Source organism: Lingula anatina, chromosome 1 (genome assembly GCF_051362555.1).
Source record: "Lingula anatina isolate TDL-2025a chromosome 1, LinAna3.0, whole genome shotgun sequence".
Classification (NCBI taxonomy): Eukaryota; Metazoa; Brachiopoda; class Lingulata; order Lingulida; family Lingulidae; genus Lingula; species Lingula anatina.
This window is the reverse complement of record NC_141767.1, coordinates 40085219-40102981: the sequence shown is the minus strand read 5'-3', so window position 1 is coordinate 40102981 and position 17763 is coordinate 40085219. Positions and strand designations below refer to the sequence as shown.

Below are 17763 nucleotides of genomic sequence, written 5' to 3'. Positions count from 1 at the left end.
TTCTACACGAGGACATGGCGGAGTAAGTGACTTGCCAATCATTGCGAACTTGATTATCTAATAAAAATTGATGTAAACCATCGAATCCAAATGCTGGGACGGGTCGAGCAATGATTGGTGACCTGGAGAATTTCTTCGGGAAAATTTCGATATGACAGGAAAACCACGTATAGGATACTTAAAATATCGGACTAGTAGAATATGTTAACTTCCACACAGAACTGTTGGAGATGACGGTGTTTGGCGATTCTACCATTTCACTCTCTGTTGGTCAGCCTAAATAGAACCCTAGGGCCATATGCAGGTACTTGGCAGACAAAAATTATATGTGCGGATGGTTGATGTCTTTTTTCTGCAGTGTAGGGCGTGGTCTTAGTCTTATGGAGCGGTTATAGTGTGTGAATTTAATTTTTTCATGTATGTTAACTGGGGTAATGTTTCTTGACAGGAGTTTCTATGCAAGATGAATATTGAAATCCATTTTTGAGTGTATTATAAAACAATCTAAAGTATTCAAATTAATATTTAAGTTTAAATTGTGAGGACTGGTAGATATTCAGCAGAGACAATATATGAATTATTTTGATTATTTTTCTTGACCAACGTTATTTTGACTTCTCAAGGACTTCAGCTAGTCAGTGATGGAGCTCCAATTTAATCACATGAGCGATGACGTTACCAAACTCTCAAAATTGAGGCATTGATTTAAATATATATTTGACAAGTTTTAGTTCATGTCTTTCACAGTCACAAACACGTGCGATATACAAACATATATCACATCCCTTATGACTGCAGCTCTTTAAATAACTTTTAACAAAATCATATCTTTAAATCTCCGTCACTATACTGCAAGTCCTTACATGATAAATTAATCAAAACACGCGTATCTTTATTATAATATTAGCATAGCTTTCACATACGATTTGCTGTGAAGTGTATTGTGAAATTACTCAACGCGCGATTTGTCACTGCCAAAGTACTCGACAAGCTCCGACAAAAAGCTGCCAATTATTAGATCATACAGTGGGGACTGAATAATCATAATAGGCCGGAGGCTTCTGTCCATGTCTGTCTTGGCGTAGAAATCTAGTACTACACAGGACTTACTGGACGCGTGACGTATACAGGGCACCGCACAGGAAGGGTCTACTCGTTTATTCCTACTCAAATAGTGAGGGCTTTTAAGTCGCAGGTGTACACAACAGTGGACTACTTTGATAAGGTGCTGTCGTCGATGAAGGATATATAGACTCCGCGTGGTAAACACGATATTAACAGATTTGAACGCGTAGAAAGGCTCAAGTTGAAGTTCGCTGTTCGAGTATACATTTGAACGGGGAAATTTGAGGGAAAATATTGTTCCATTGATTTTTTTCATTTGGAAAAAGTGACATAAAAGAGGACTGTTTTACAAAGGGATTGGCTTTAATATTAATTGCTCACGTAAAGAAAGTGAACACTTAAACACAGAGAACAAAATGGCTAGTTCCAAAGCGAAGAAATGTTGGGCTGTCTTCCGTCCTCACTTGCTGGTGATCTTGCTCATTGCTGGAATGGGCATCGGCATAGGCATGGGAGCCGCCCTAAGGATGAAGCAACCTCCTTTCACCGCCAGAGAAGTTTTCTACCTTAATTTCCCCGGCGAGATCCTTCTTCGTATGCTGAAAATGCTCATCCTACCACTTGTGGTATCCAGCCTCATCTCCGGATTGGCAGCTTTACCGGCAAAAGCAGCAGGGAAGATGGGGCTGAGGGCGGTGGTCTACTACATGGTCACCACCCTCTTGGCAGTTATTCTTGGGATTGTCCTCGTGGTGTCCATTCAACCCGGGAATCGTGGGCAGACAAGCAAGGTGGCAGAACAAAGTGTTGAAGTGAATACGGCTGATGCTTTCCTTGATCTTGTAAGGTAAGACTACTCAATTGTTTTTTTTCAATACTAATTAAATGCTGTACATTATTGTAGAGCACGACGCATGTAAATGATATGCTGCGCGACAGCTGTTGTTTCTGATATTCTTCTTTAATATATCCATTGCCATTACTTATCTATTCGTATTTAAAAATAAAACAAAGTTAAATTAAGTTTTAAAAAGAAATGAAGATCTCAAAAATTTTCTGTTAGCTGGTGTACCTTTTACACCCCTTCCCCCAGTAAAAATTAATTGAGTAACAATTTTTATTTGGGGAAAATAATGTTGGGGGGGGGGGCACGATTTTCGCTTGGAATGCTTGCATGTAAACAAACCATTAACCTTTCGGGGGGTACGTGGCACAAAACCCTGTAGTGCCCCCCCCCCCCCCCCCCCACACACACACACACATACACACACGTCATCGAGTACGTTTTATTTATGCTGCACTGTCACAATTTGTGTGACTGCGCAAATTACTACTCTTAAATTATACAGTACTTGCATGCAGCAAACCTGCGTGAATGTAAACGACACACCTTTGCAAGGCTGGCGCGACACGTTCTGTAATGCTGTTTCGTTTATCTTGTGACTGTCTTTGATTACTGTTATTGTATTATATTAACAAAACAAGTGGACCATTCCCTGTCACCGACCCAGATTTATTATTCTTCCGGACCAGTCCCAAGTATATCAAGAACAAAAAAGTTTAATATCTCAGGAAATATGTTGAAGTGATTAATCTGTGTGGAATACTTTAAACTGGCTCTTCAAAAGACGCAAAATACTCTTTAAAGTGAAAAAATACACTTCTATGATAGCAAACAATTAAGTGTTAACACAGTTTCAACCGCACCGGGCGTCTTTAAAGTGTCAACCTTGTGATTGCCAAGGTCGATTAAAGGTGATATCGTTAACTTAACCCGTGGCTCTTCCTATATAGATTTAACGTCCCTGACTGATATTGTTGACGACAAACAGACAAGCACGGCGCTGCTAAATAAGATTACATTGTTTGCTCTCGATGTTTGTTATGAACAAATCTCAGGACACCCGCCATGCCACTCCCCGTTCACTCCGTGGCCCTTCTTATTGTGTATTGAGTTAACTTTTTGTTTCCTTCGATCATTTTATTGTCAAACTTGAAAAAGTAATTTATGATACTACAATTTTTCCTTCTTCAGAATTAAAAATGTAATATCTCCTCCGTCCCAATAAAACTCAATCATGGCTGAATATAACAGTACAGTGTTGTGGTTAATATTTAGACTGGAACAGTCCGCTTTATTGGTTAGTTTAGCTCTATTGATTACAGAGTTAAAAGCAAGCACTGTATGCACGTAAAAATTATATCACTCTACAATAACGTTTAAGTTATTAAAACAACCGTTAGACTCTATGGGGTTAAAAAAGTGATTTTTTATTTCCAAAAAAAAAAAAAAAAAAAAAAAAAATATCACGCCAAGGACGAAACTGGGTGGCACGCTTGACAAGTAGTCATCAACAGATAAGGGGAGATGTCACCTAGAGTAGTTTGAAATGGACTACCCATCTTTCCCTAAGCTCTTGCAGCCAGTACCGTCAGACGCTTTTTATTGTTTATTCAATTGATTAGCAATTAGTTTTGCATGCGAGAGATAATGCCTTTTTCAAATTGTTTAAAATGTGTCAATAATTTTTGATTGATGTTGAATCTTATGTAAGAATTTTACTACCGAGTATACCGTAATGAAACGAGAACGTTTTCAGGGGCTGATAAGCGACCCCGTATAGTGCCAATAAACACATTTTCACCGTAGTTTCCGCCATATCTGGTTTAGGTCAACACAAGATAAGACGAAAACAATACTATTGCCAGGCAACGCATTGGGTAGGAGGGGGGGGGGGGGGGCGGAGGAGAGGGGAGGTACAAAATTGATCCGGGCTTTTACTTCCTTCCATCCCGCCCATTCTAGATATTCGACATGAATTTATCGTCAGCCAAGTGTCCTCTCCTGCTTATTTCAATTCCTTTGTGTGCACATTTTTTCTAACACTCGGTGCTTGGCGTTCGAGTGGTACATGTTTTCATTGAAATGCGTCCCAGTATATGTTTGAAGATATGGTGCAGTTTTGAAAATATCCATGTGCTGTATATGGGACTTGTTGGTAATCATTATGTCAATTTCAGCCTTGGTGAAAAATAAACCCGTGTCTAAAGAAATATATATATAAAAAGACTGAAAACTATTTATTTATTTTACCATCCCAGGCAATGACAGTTAAATACCTATTTCACTGTATATGGCACTTCTTTTCTTTATCAGAGCCCATGTAGTTGAGCTATAGGAGCTTGTCGTTTTTATGAAGCAAGGGAGAGGGAGGATGTTTTAGTTGGAAAAAGATGGGGTAATTTTCCTTCGAAGTGATGGACCAACTTTAAGTATATGAATTTTGGAAAAAAAGTGGGTGTATCCTACGGGATATGTTTGATTTTTCGTTTTAGAAGAATACCCACCCCGTGTACACCACTGCTTTGTGTAAACATCAAGTTGATAAACCGAGATGCTTTATTTCACCATAAACTTTATGTTGTCTGCAAAAAACAATCAGTTATTTTGTTAAAAACTAAGTTATCAACTGGTATCAATGTTTGCAAGAGTCACAGTGTCTTCATGCAGCTTAGAAAAACATTTTTGTCCATATAATTTGATCGATTATCGCTTTAATTAAATCAAGAGTTTTCAATGCCAATCATTATTTTAATTTAAGTTTTATATATAATCACTGTGTATATAGTAGGCCTATTCAGACTTGACGGTGAATCACTTTTCAATTTCGCAGAACTTGTTGAAAAATTCAATATGTACCTTAATACATTTCAAAATACTGGATTATGTTGCGACCACTAAATAAACGTGGAGTTTACGTTGTTTTATATTCTCTGTGACGTGCCATTCTTTAAAATAAAACACTCTTCACACTTCATGAATGAAATACTTAACATCTACACCTTTGATCATTTCTCCATTCCAGAAACATGCTCCCGGATAATCTGGTGGAGTCTTGCTTTAGGCAGGTCAGTCAATTAATAATTTATTTTATCTAAAACAATTTAAATATTGTAGGAGAATATCTTTGGATAAGGCAAATATTTGTATAATCAAATTGTGAAAAAAAAAGTCAGCTTCATATTTTGTCTTTGGAGAAGACGAGAAAATTCAAAGGAAATTGCAACAAGGTTATTATTATTATTATTATTATTATTATTATTTAATAAAAAAAATGTTGTTAAAATGTACTCTACTAAAAAGCTGAATCACTGCCGTTTGATTTCAAGACGAAAACAGCGTCTGGCGTCGACAGCCTTACGTGGTCAGAAGTGACCATCAACATGACTACTGACCAGTCACAGTACACCTCACTGACCACTGCCATGGATAAGATGGACAAGGAATCCGCAGAGCTCGGTATGAACATCACCGGTGTCATGAACAGGACTGATCCAGCTGACGTCAACAATACAAGTAAGTACTATTTTTCCCAAAACACAAGATCGTTTACCTGCAGCAGAGTAGGTCGATTAATAGAGATTTCATCTTCTTCTGCTGACTTTTTTGCAAATGAGCAATTTCCGCAGCAGGATATTTGAGGTCCAGACCTCGTGCTTGCTCTGTCTGTGGACAGAGATCTTGTCCACAGACAGATCAAGTATGTCCAATAGCAAATACACTAAAGATATCTCTATTATCAGACTAAAGCAGAAGTGGAACCAAGGTTTACAGAAGTCCAAAGGAGGCATTTTGAAGGGGGGGGGGGGGGGTGCAGTCAAGTGAAACGGTTTTGGGTAGCCAAATTTTTAATTTTTTTGACGACCATTTAAAAGAAAAAGAGTGAGACATGCCGACCTGACTTTCTTTTAAACAAATCTTTTTTTCGAAGAGCAAAACACAGAGCTTACCGGTAGGTAATAACATTATGTTAATATCAAGGTAGCAATAGGTAAACAGACGTGTGAAGACTAATGGGTAACTCTATAGTCTGGTTTTAATGTCTTATGAATAATTGATGAGTTCGCATAAGTTTTCAACGTTTGAATAGTTTACCCCGTGGATTAAAACTAAAGTGGCCACTGGGCCCATGCAGCTGGGAAAAACGGAATTCTTTCGTATGTCCTAGCTGGGCCATACATACACTGAGTGTCGCATACAGTTACCTCCTTGCTTTGATGTTAGTCAAAGAGGAAGAGAAGATTAAATAGGCTGGCAATATGCAACCCAGCAGCCACTCAGCGGTGGTTAATTTTAGTATTTTAGTCGAAATTTGGTTTCAACGTTAATTAAAAGATATTCAATAGTGGTTGGTTAAACATGAACCTGAGTATATACATGTAAGTGCATCAAGTACTTCACAAATAAAAAAGGAACAGTAAAACAAGGTATAAGGTGACTGAGCAAAAATGTTCCTTTGCTTGGTGGTTGGATCATATATGAGAATTATCAAACGCAAGCCGAAATCCATTCAAACATTTAGCTTACGACCAAACTGATCATTATCATATATGATATAAGGTGATAATTTAACATTTAGGCTACAAGTATGAATTGTCACTTAATTAGTAATTTAAAAAAACATGCATGTAAATCATTGTGTAAAAACATACAACACGCGTTATTCACTCCTCATGTACATACACAAGTTTATAAAATTTTAATAATTGTATTTAAATTAATCTGCGTGTGTGATTTCTTTTCCAGTATTTTACGTCAGGGTGCCGACAGTGAAACCAAAACTGGTGAAAAACGACGGCATGAACGTATTGGGGTTGGTGGTGTTTTCCGTGGCTTTTGGCATCGTTATTAGCCGCTTGGGGCCACAGGGGAGGATACTGATGGAATTTTTCAATTCCGTGAATGATGCTGTCATGATGTTGATTACCGTTGTTATATGGTATGTGTTGTGTTGGTTTATGTAAGAGGCGAAGCTCGTATCGCCTGTTTATTTGTAATGGCGGCACTTCGTTCGTCAGTGATAACAGCCATGTTTTCTTTTTATCTGGAGAGTGGAAAGTTTGTCATGATTTGTTATGTAGGTGTCAAGGAAGCCGACTTCATGGGCAGAGTTTGATAAAGTCTCTCTCAACATTTTACTGTATAGTGCACTTTTAAAATATTTACGAATATTGATTGCTCCTCAGCAACTGTTTCATTTCTTTTATCTAAGTCATGAAAACTCTCACTGATGGAATTTTAGATATCTGAGACAAAAACACCAATTGCTTGGTTTTAATGGATATTAAGTGAAGTTATTACTATGTTATATGATGGTTAGGTTTTAAATTAACTTCTTGGAAACTTAACAGTATGGTAGACGAAACGGCTTCTCTGATCAGGATAACCAGATCATACATGTACTGTACACTGTACTGAACATTACATATTACATTTTAATAGGATGTTTTACAACGTTAAAAGTTGCGGTTTTAACTCTTAAAAGAGTACAAATCTGAAGCAAACCATTGATCATTAAAAAAAAACTTAATCTGTGAATTTTGAATAGTAGCATATTAAAATCAAAGTCTGATATGTCGGTGTCGACCAAGAGATCAAAAACACCCTCAGTAACATAAAATAGCACTTACCGGTGTAATATAGGATTTATGTTATCTCCTTGTGTGTTATCAGACTTACTCTGTATCACTTCACAGTGGCATTGCTAATTCGTATTATTGCAGTTATTATGTAATAGAGAATATAATTCAATGGCACGGATAACTGTGTTACTTTGGAATTTGCACCCGTACAAAGAAGTTTTTTAATATTACTGTTTTGCAATATCTTATAATAAAGATGTGATATCTAAGAATATACTATAGTCAGGCCCGTAGCCAGAAATTTCAGAGGGGGGGGGGGGGTTCGTTATCTGAAAAAGTGGACCTTTTACCATAAAATCCTCAAGTACATAGATCAATTTTTACCCAGAGTGGACCTTTTCCCAGCAAAAAGGGTGGTTCCTTCGAACCCCCCGAACCCCCCTGGCTACGGGCCTGATATTTTTATCTAGACATAAAACAATTGGTCATTTTACGCTGTCCTGGACAGGGTTGTGACCAAGTTGCACAAGCTTCACGTCTTGCTTAGGCCTCGTTTAACTTTGCTATTGATTATTTGTTTGAAACCGTTTTTATACCATTATCATGGTCTCTTTCGTTGTAATTATGTCATAAATCACCTCTATACAAAACGTGTTGTAATTGGCAAGTGTCGCAGTGTCAATTTCTATGCATTTAGTTTTCTTACTTGATTAATAAGGTAGGAAACTTATGTTCACCCAGAGAAATTGGGAGATATTCTGAAGTTGGCATAATCGGTATGCAACAATGGATACATGTAGAGGCCCGTTTTAAAAAATCTTTAAAAAATCTTTAAAAAATCTATCTATATATTTAAAAAATCTATTGAGCACCTCAAAAGTGTTAGAATTAATGAAAATATTAAGAAAGTGTTGAAACAAGTAGGAGTATAATACTGCTTTGTTTTTTTTTTTTGTTTTTTTTTTGTCATGCATTAGGTACTCTCCCATTGGTATTATGTTCTTGATCGCCTCAAAGGTGGTAGAAATGGAGGACATTGGCCAGGTTTTGGAACAAGTGGGGTTCTACACGATAACGGTTCTGTCCGGTTTAGCCATTCACGCCATTGTGGTTCTGCCGCTGATATACTTTATAATGACCAGGAAAAATCCTTTCAAGTTTATCTATGGCGTGATGCAGGCAATGGTAACTGCTCTTGGAACGTCATCAAGGTTTGTGGTGGTACTTCATGTTAATCCATTCATATAATCAGTCTGCCGATATCAGTGGTTGAGTTTCTATCACTGGAAGCCCTTAAACAAACACTGAACATGTGAACTTGTTTAAAAGGGGTTTTTATAGACAATTGCAAGGCATTAGACAATCTTTGATATCAAAATATTAAAAAGTGTCAGTTATTGAGTGCAAGTCTAAATTCAGAGTTTTTGTAAAACATGGACTTTATGCAGCATTGTAAAATTCCTTGTATTAATGTCAGAGATAATTTTATATATATAGTAAGCGTACATTTCATTTTCTTATTTTCTTTTAACCCAGCTCAGCTACAATGCCCGTCACCATGACTTGTCTGGAAGAAAACAACAAGGTCAACCCGCATGCAGTTGGTTTCGTCATCCCCGTAGGTGCAACAATTAACATGGACGGTACTGCTCTGTACGAAGCCGTAGCTGCTATATTTATCGCTCAAGTCAATAACATTCCGCTTAACATCGGACAGATTATTACAATAAGGTAAACAATGCCATTAAACTTAGATGTGGTAGTCGTGAAAACACATCTGGATCACATGCCGCAATGCATTGCACGTCAAATGTATAGAAGTGATTTGTCATAGGAATTACTGGATTACGAAGTTCCATGAAAATGATTTCAATTGCGATTTTATTTTTTCACATTTTTATCCATTCAAAAACTGTACAAACTCTGTTAAAATACTTCTGAATTTGGTTTTGGCTATCATTTCTCTATTTTCCCCAACTGATTTGTTTTAATTTTTTTTCACTTCGTATTTCTTAGTAAATTTTTTTATCAGGTATAACGCGTCGTGTGTTGCAATCTAATTCTTCAGCATCACAGCCACAGCAGCTTCCATTGGGGCAGCAGGAGTGCCGCAAGCCGGTCTGGTTACCATGGCAATCGTGCTTACTGCAGTGGGGCTACCGCTAGGAGACATTCAGTTGATTGTTGCCATAGACTGGTTCCTGTAAGTGCATTATGTATGTCGTTCTTGATGACATCTCAGATAGATTAAAATTTACAGTGGGGTTTTCATCAAAACCCTTTGTGTGTGTTCTCCCAATCGCGCATTTTCGGCATTACTTTTATGCATAGACTTGCTGACGTATCAAATGTAATTTTTTCGATCCAAAATAGTTGTACATGTATAGTACCAAGAATGCTTAATAGCACATATGAATATTTTCCCCATTGTATTTCCGGAGTGTTGAGGACAACTTCAGTACGTAATTAACGCGTATAACCCTCTTTTCATTGGTTTTAAAATAATATGTACTGTCGGTCACAAGTAATTTTCAATTATTTTATTTTTCAGAGATCGCTTCCGAACTATGGTGAACGTCATGGGAGACAGCATTGGTGCTGGCATCGTTGCTCACCTCTCGCGCAAGGAACTGGAAGAAGTCGCTCTGGAAGAGCAACAAAACGCTGATCGGGTGGCCGTTGAGATGAAACCAGCCATTGATATGGAAACAAGCAAACCTACCCAAAACGGTGTCACCAATATGGCCTATGTACCTGCTGATCCGACAGAAAATGGTCGAGTGGCATCAACTAATATGTAACTGATTGGATATGTTTACAAAACTGAACATCAGGATCTATTGATCCGAAAGCAATTAAATTAGGCACAATGTTAGTGCGTGTCATATTAAGTCTGTCCTCGTACCTGTATCAAAGGCTGTAAGCCAACGGAGCATATTCAGTCAAACCACCGTTATTTTGTGAACTTAATGTATTATCTCTTGCAAAAGTATTAATTTGTAATCGTTCCTGTCACTTCTATTAGACCTTGGTATCTTTCACTGCAATATAATAATCACTTCACCAAGTAAAACATCCTTCTGTAGCCCCCAGTCCAGTTAACCATATACATGTAATGTGGCCATAAAGACCAAGAAGTGTTACACCCCATTTCCATAGATTTTTAGATCGATCTATCCCTGTGGGGAGTCTCACTAGATTACTGTCAGCTTGGCCGGCTTAGGCGTCTGTCCCGCCTACTAAAAGCTGTAAGGGGGTAATTAACTGTGGTGCCCGCTCGGCTGACTGCAATTTAGCGTGAACCCCCAGGGAGTTAGGTCGTTCTAAAACTTAATCTTTAGATCGATCTAAATCTCTGGGAAAGCACCCTTAAATGAATGGAACGTCGCCGTGTCGTCTTCGAGACGTCTTCGAGATGTGCCCAACATCTGCATCTCAGACCTTTTTTCACTTCATCCGAACCTTACCTTTACTCTACCTGAAACAATAATGATGTCAGAAACGGGTTCAGAAATCGTGCCGAGACGTCTTGCATGCGTTTCCAAGAACTACAACAGCCAAAGGACTGAAATACAGTTTTAGATCGCACGGTTGTTATCTGCACCCACAATTATTAACTGCGACTAAGACAATGCTTTGCATATGTAAGTTCCAATGATACATTGGCATTTAAAAGCCGCGAGCACTATCCCCAAATAACTGTGTAAAACTTTCTTAATTGTTATGAGAACTGTGGGAAGTTCTTTCCAAAATAAGTAGATGCATCTAATCACACCTGTTGTCAACTGATCATACGGATGAAAAAATGGAAAATTGAAAAAAATGAAAAAAAAATTAATTAATTAAATGAAATAAAAACAGGTTAGGGTGTTTAAATGTTTTAACATTAAGGCGAAAACAAAATAATTCACTGGTAACTCAAAACGTATTTAGAATTTTTTTTATAGAGCTTGTTATAATACAATGTAGCTCTCTGTGCCACAAATACTGTATATAGAAATAAACCACACATATCCAATTTAATGACTTTTATTGATACTCTTATTCAATAACAGGTCTGCAGCCAGCAATTTCAGGGTAGGGGGTCTTTTTTCTGGAAAAGTGGACCTTTTTGCTGCGGAACTTACGTGTGCTTTAGTACCGCTTTTTTATAAAAGAAAAAAGGCAAGTACCGTGTACCAAATTCATAAGTTTTATTAGTCGTGTCAGCCATTTTGAGCAACAGTGTATTATTACTGCCTCTATTCAGTTGTTCATGAAAGTAATTTTTTGTCTGTTGCTTACATATGTAAGCTATCGCCGTGTGCCCTTTGGTAGAGTTATTTTCTTTATGTGATGTAATGTAAGGCATTTCCGTATCTGAAGACTCTTTGTTGGAATTCTTTAAGCATAGAATGATTTGTATGAAGGTTATTCATACAAGGCATCACCAGTTTTTTAAATAGAATATGGCGTAGTGGCATCAGATAAACTTTATATAATATCCCCTAGCATGATTTCTTTACACGTCCGTTACGGCTTGCTGCAACATTTAAGGTGGGATAGTTTTAGAAGAGAGCCATATGTCCTAAGGATCTAAAACTATAACATAAATATATTATATTTACATATCTGTGGAGGACATGATGAAGGATTTTACTGCCTTTAAATTGTATTTAATTGAATTAGTTGCAAAATAGCAATATATTTTTGTATAGTTGATAGAAACTTAGTGTTGTCTTAAGTGTAGCGCATGCCACATCGAATAGTCTTTTTTGTAGTAATGACCTCGTCTCTCTATGTTTTATACAATGGAAACATAAGAGTCTTCTGTACCCGCGAACCCAGGCAGATGAATAAAGACCGTTTTATTCCTCACACGGTGGAATCTTAGAATTCAAAAAGTTAACGAGGTGATTTGGGACATTTGAAACAGGAGAAAGAAGAAGAATTACGACAGGAAACAGGCAGTTCTTAAAGACGAAAATGAGTAAAAATCAGCTTGGCAAACACCGGTCGAAGGCGAGAAGATGTTGGGAAGCTTTTCGCCCACATCTGATGGTTATAAGTATCATCTTAGGCGTGACTTCAGGGATCGTCCTAGGGGCCGGGCTACGCACGCTGGACCCGCCCTTGACCGCGCAGCAGGCAAAGTACCTGAAACTTCCTGGGAATCTCTTACTGCGTATGCTGAAGATGTTGATCCTGCCATGGTCGTTTCGAGTCTTATCTCAGGAATAGCCTCCTCACTCTCGTCCTCCACGGGAAAAATGGGCGTTAGGGCGATCGCCTATTTTTTGTGGACCACCCTGTTTGATGTGGTCTTTGGCATAGTTCTGGTCGTGACCATACAGCCAGGAAATAGAGGGGAGGCTGAATGCCCCGAACCCCCTTGTGTTAACAGAGCTGACAAGGTCGTGAGAGATGTCGAGGCCTTGGATTCTCTACTGGATTTAGTGTTGTTAGTTTAGGACACACGGGAAGAAACTATGTAGGCCTATGATTTAAAAAATAATAATAACAATAATAATATTAAAATAAATAAATAAATAAATAAATAAATGAATAAATTATAAAAAGATTGTGCTCTTCCGTCAATTTTATATGTTCTTTAAATTTTCAAAAGCAAGATTTTGCGAAACAAGTTTTTGCATACATGTTCAATCTACTGGTAATCTTTAATTTACGCCATTTGGGAATGTCTTGCTTTTCTTATCTTAGGAATTGTTTTCCAAGTAACTTGATTGAAGCTGCATTCCGCCAAGTAAGTTATTTTTCAACTTTGGAAACTGATAAGCTAGATAAAACAACACACATTCGGGCTTAAGACACCTTTATTCCTACACCTCTAATACTACTGTAAACTACTGAACAAAGGCATAAGATGGTTGTGCCTTGTAATACATTTAAAAAGCCCAGTGTCTTTTGCACGATAACTTCAAAAACAAACAAAAAAATCAGTAGCCTACAGATAATACATTGCACTGTTCATGTACTATTAATCTGACGGTGAACTCTGCATGACTTGCTGCTGCCGCTGTGCAGTTTAAAGCTGTGAATGGCCGTTGGGTAGTTACATGTGACCAAATTGAAACGAGGCAGCTGGTTCTGATTGGACTGGCCGCTGGTCAGTTACACGTGACCAGCTGAATTGCTATAACAAAGAGGGTGCGGGGATAAAGTTCCCTAGGCAACCCTCCTGTGTGAGTTTAAAATACCATTTAGTTTAAATGGGCACATTTAATAAAATCTTGCGTTATTTCCACTACTGTTGGATGAAGCTAATTTTTCGCGCTATAGTTTTACATGTAGCAAAATAAACGGGTGAGATTTATTGTGAAATATCAGCAAACGAATTATGTTTTTAGGATAAAAGACAGCTGAAAAAGCATTCATGATAATGCAGTTGAACAAGTCACTCCGGAATTATTTCCTAATTTCAGAATAATGAAATTACACGTTTAAATACAAATAGTTCTGCATCAACTGCCGCATTCAGTATGTTATATTATTTCATCTGTGATTAGTAACTATATCAGAGGAATCATTTGAAAATGCTTTGAATGCATTTATTTTAGACGGCAACTGATATCAAGAAGTCGGTGGGTTATAATGAACATGCCGTTGACATGTCCCAACTCAACGACTCGTTGCACAATTTGATAGCATCAATAGATACCCAGAAGTGTACCATCAAAAAGCTAATATTTCCGAAGTGATGCAGAGAAATGTGACAAATACAGATAACGTTACCGGTGAGCTTGTTGTGTTTTTATGTCTTTTGAGCAAAGATCTGTAAAAGAAGGGTTACAATAATCAATAGAGATTAATTAATATATGTATACGTATATGTATACGTCCCTCGCACGTAGTCCGACTTGCAGTGCGCTCATCCACCCGCACATTACAAATAGTCTTCATATTGTTATTACTGATATACAAAAATTAACTCTTATACAGAGAGTGACTCTACACCTTTATAGATGCTCTGTGCTAGTGGAATGAATCCCATGAAGTCGCAGGGAATATCTTATTTGGAGATGAAATCGCATTTTATCCCATGAAGAAATTTGTAGTTGATGTACTATGAAATACCTTAACACCCGTGCGTTAACATATATGCGTGGATGTATGCAGTGCTATGTCTTCAATCTTTGGGACCGTAAATATGCGCATTGCTTAGAATCTCTCACATAAACATATACTGGGCTAGTCTTTTGTTTCCGGTAAAGCTCACTTAATTGGCATTATTTTATTTAGGCAGTGTGAGAGCCAACCACCTCTAAGCACCATTGTTCTTATTTCAGAAACACAGTTCTATGTAAATGTCTCATATATCGTGAAGTCCACTTCTACTGGTAGCAAAGACGGGATGAATGTGCTAGGGTTGATCGTCTTCTCTGTCGCACTCGGTATTGTGATCAGTAAATTGGGTGAACGCGGAGTTCCCCTCAAAAATTTCTTTACTTCGTTATGCGATGCTGTGCTTGTTTTAATTCATGCCGTTTTATGGTAAGTGGAATCATTTTATGTCATTTTATCTGTTTTTTCAACTATCATCTTTTCCTATCAGCTTTTTTCTCGTCAACAACTTTTACATTGTAAATTCTGAAATGTGGCAGTTGATTTTTTCTTTCATTTTTATGGTGTTGTATGAATGTAGCCCTGAATTGTTGATTCGTTTGTTTGCTGGATTTATTCCATATTAACCCGACTGTTTAAGAGATACATACGTTTCGAAAATGTTCATTTTTATGCCATTTATTATTAAAAAAAATAAACCAATGAACAATATATTGGCGCAGAAGTCGATGATTCCTATTAAAGAATAATTATAGCGCGTCATGCCTATATGCCCCACCGTAGCGTGCGCACAATAATACCTTGAATTTATGCGCCATTTTTCATTTCAGGTACGTCCCGATCGGCCTGTTCTTTCTGATTGCAGAAAGAGTGGTTTCCATGGACGACCCTGCTCGTGTGCTGCAGCAGCTTGGTTACTATATGCTGACGGTCATAATCGGTCTTGTTCTTCACGGTTATGTTCTCCTACCGATTACTTACCTGATCTTTGTTCGGAAGAACCCGTACAAGTACATTTACGGGGTTCTCAAGGCGATTTTCACGGCTCTAGGAACGGCCTCTAGGTCAGCTATATTCTTGGCATAAAGTGCAATTATTATATGGGGAAATATTTTAGGTCGATATCTCTCAACACAATAAGAAGAATTAATATTTGTATATGTATTTAAAATCTCTTATAGGGCCCTTTTTATATTGACTTTAATTATTATACTTTATGATCATATTACTTGTAATAAATAAATAAATACAACTGTATTTGCATTGGAATAATATGCTGATTTTAAGTACTCGTGGGCAATTTTGACATTATTCATTATATATACCTTAAAAGCATTGGTAAAGACAGGAATGTTGGCAAATGTACAGCCATTTGCAATGCACCTTTATAAAAACTCGAAATTGAAATTTATAAGTTTATGTTTTTAGTGCTGCGACTATGCCTGTCACAATGCAGTGCTGTGAAGAAAACAACGGTGTTCATGAAAAGGCTGTGGACTTCGTAATTCCGATCGGTACAACAATCAACATGGACGGTACCGCTCTGTATGAAGCTGTGACATCCATCTACATTGCCCAAGTCAATAATATCCCACTGAATTTTGGTCAGATCGTTACTGTCAGGTACAGTTATGGTTGTCGTTGTATTACTTTTCAGAAATTGGAAAAACTTACATGTACATGTACAATATTTAATCCGAGTATTTAATAATACAAGCATACATAACCATCGAAAGGGTAGACAAAAAATACCCCGCCCCTTAATTTGCCACTGATAATTCAGCTACTGGTATGACAGGCCAACGTTCATGTATCAGTAGGCCAAACATCTATAAAATCATATTTTCTTATATTCATTCGTCATAAATATTAATGTTATTCGAGTGTTCATTTTGGTTAACTCTCTTAGGTTGAGATAAATGTGGTTTCACGTTAAACACGTAAAATAGACTGCATTATTAAATTTTAGCATCACTTCAATTGCGGCGTCCGTAGGAACAAGCGCACCACAAGCTCCCCTTATCACCTTGGCAATTGTGCTCACTGCTGTAGGCTTGCCACTGAATGATATTCAGCTCGTCCTTACCGTGGATTGGTTCTTGTGAGTAAAGTTTAACTCTTTAATGAAAACAAAACTGATTAGTTAAGCAGATAATATAGTGCACAGTTAATTCATGTAGTTAACTTGCAAAATGAACAATGTATTGTTCTTTTCCAGGGATCGATTGCTAACAAGCGTGAATGTGTTGGGTAGTGTTGGGTAGCATCTATCCCGTCATGACTTGAACAAAATGGACGCAATTGAAGAGGCGGTGGCAGTTGAAGCTGGGAATGCATCCGATAGCAGAGTCGATTTGACCAGTGAAAATGGTTACATGGACGAGTGATATATACATGCTGTTATCATATTGGGATTTAATATAATAACAATTAATACATATAATTATATAATTACATAATTATTGATGCTTTGCAATAATTAGATTTTTTATAGCCTAGAATTGTATCAGTAAAATATAACTAAATGATATCAACTATAATTATATAATTCCCATTATTCTGAAGTAGCCATGATTGACAGCTCATTTGGTGAAGACACAATTCAGACAATTGAAGAATTAATTAACGAATTACTGTATTTATGGAATAGGAAGAAATACTGAAACTTAACACATGCTACCGCGGTATAAGACACCCGTAATTAAATATGTTATTTTCCATTTGCATATATGATGCCTTACTGGATTGTAGGGCCTACTACTGATGGAAACCATTTAATAAGGATAGTTCATAGAAAATCAAAAGAAACCAAAAAGCCTTTTATCTGCCCATACACATCATAGAAGTAGGGATCTTAGACATTTCTACATGTATAGAAAAACGCAAAATAAATTTCTAAATTATACTGATACTTTCTTCAAGAATTTTCTTACAAGACCCCTGGTAGTTATAGTGATCCCAGTTAACAAATGTGTTTCAGTTTTCTATTAGTTTGATAAACCCTTATCTGAAACGAGGTAGGTCAATATCGGACCTGAATCTATGGATATATAAATAATAATGATAATAATAAATTTTCCTGTGAGTGGTTATGCACGAATAATGTGTATGCTTTTGAAGACTCGAACCCCGTGCATTTTACCTGAACCGTGTCTTTTTTTTTAAATACTTATGGGTTGATATATCACATCTTTTAATAACCTTTCTCACTAA

The 17763-nt window shown here is 37.2% G+C and overlaps 2 protein-coding genes and 1 long non-coding RNA gene across 3 annotated transcripts in view; 2 read left to right on the top strand and 1 right to left on the bottom strand.

Annotated features, from left to right (window-relative positions):
* LOC147764346 (uncharacterized) overlaps positions 1-17763 on the bottom strand; it is a 28456-nt gene that overhangs the window by 4102 nt on the left and 6591 nt on the right. The window lies entirely within an intron of this gene.
* Positions 972-11506, top strand: LOC106177873 (excitatory amino acid transporter 1). Its single transcript, XM_013560783.2, has 8 exons — positions 972-1912; positions 4932-4974; positions 5236-5422; positions 6653-6845; positions 8466-8699; positions 9025-9219; positions 9557-9691; positions 10040-11506. Exons 1-8 carry the CDS (start codon positions 1482-1484, stop codon positions 10287-10289), a joined length of 1668 nt encoding a protein of 555 aa, XP_013416237.1. The 5' UTR covers positions 972-1481; the 3' UTR covers positions 10290-11506.
* Positions 11632-17642, top strand: LOC106177879 (excitatory amino acid transporter 1-like). The gene is made up of 6 exons (XM_013560789.2): positions 11632-14222; positions 14775-14979; positions 15381-15614; positions 15979-16173; positions 16520-16651; positions 16769-17642. The coding sequence occupies exons 1-6, from the start codon at positions 14186-14188 to the stop codon at positions 16812-16814; spliced, it is 849 nt and encodes a 282-aa protein (XP_013416243.2). The 5' UTR covers positions 11632-14185; the 3' UTR covers positions 16815-17642.

What these genes read in the sequence shown, in the direction of transcription:
- LOC106177873 (XM_013560783.2), top strand. Translation starts at nt 1,482, where the DNA reads ATGGCTAGTTCCAAAGCGAAGAAATGTTGGGCTGTCTTCCGTCCTCAC. An exon ending in GCTCTTGGAACGTCATCAAG is followed by an intron (nt 8,700 to 9,024) that starts GTTTGTGGTGGT and finishes CTTTTAACCCAG; the next exon opens with CTCAGCTACAATGCCCGTCA. An exon ending in GGACAGATTATTACAATAAG is followed by an intron (nt 9,220 to 9,556) that starts GTAAACAATGCC and finishes CTAATTCTTCAG; the next exon opens with CATCACAGCCACAGCAGCTT.
- LOC106177879 (XM_013560789.2), top strand. Translation starts at nt 14,186, where the DNA reads ATGCAGAGAAATGTGACAAATACAGATAACGTTACCG. An exon ending in AAATACAGATAACGTTACCG is followed by an intron (nt 14,223 to 14,774) that starts GTGAGCTTGTTG and finishes TTCTTATTTCAG; the next exon opens with AAACACAGTTCTATGTAAAT. An exon ending in GCTCTAGGAACGGCCTCTAG is followed by an intron (nt 15,615 to 15,978) that starts GTCAGCTATATT and finishes TTATGTTTTTAG; the next exon opens with TGCTGCGACTATGCCTGTCA.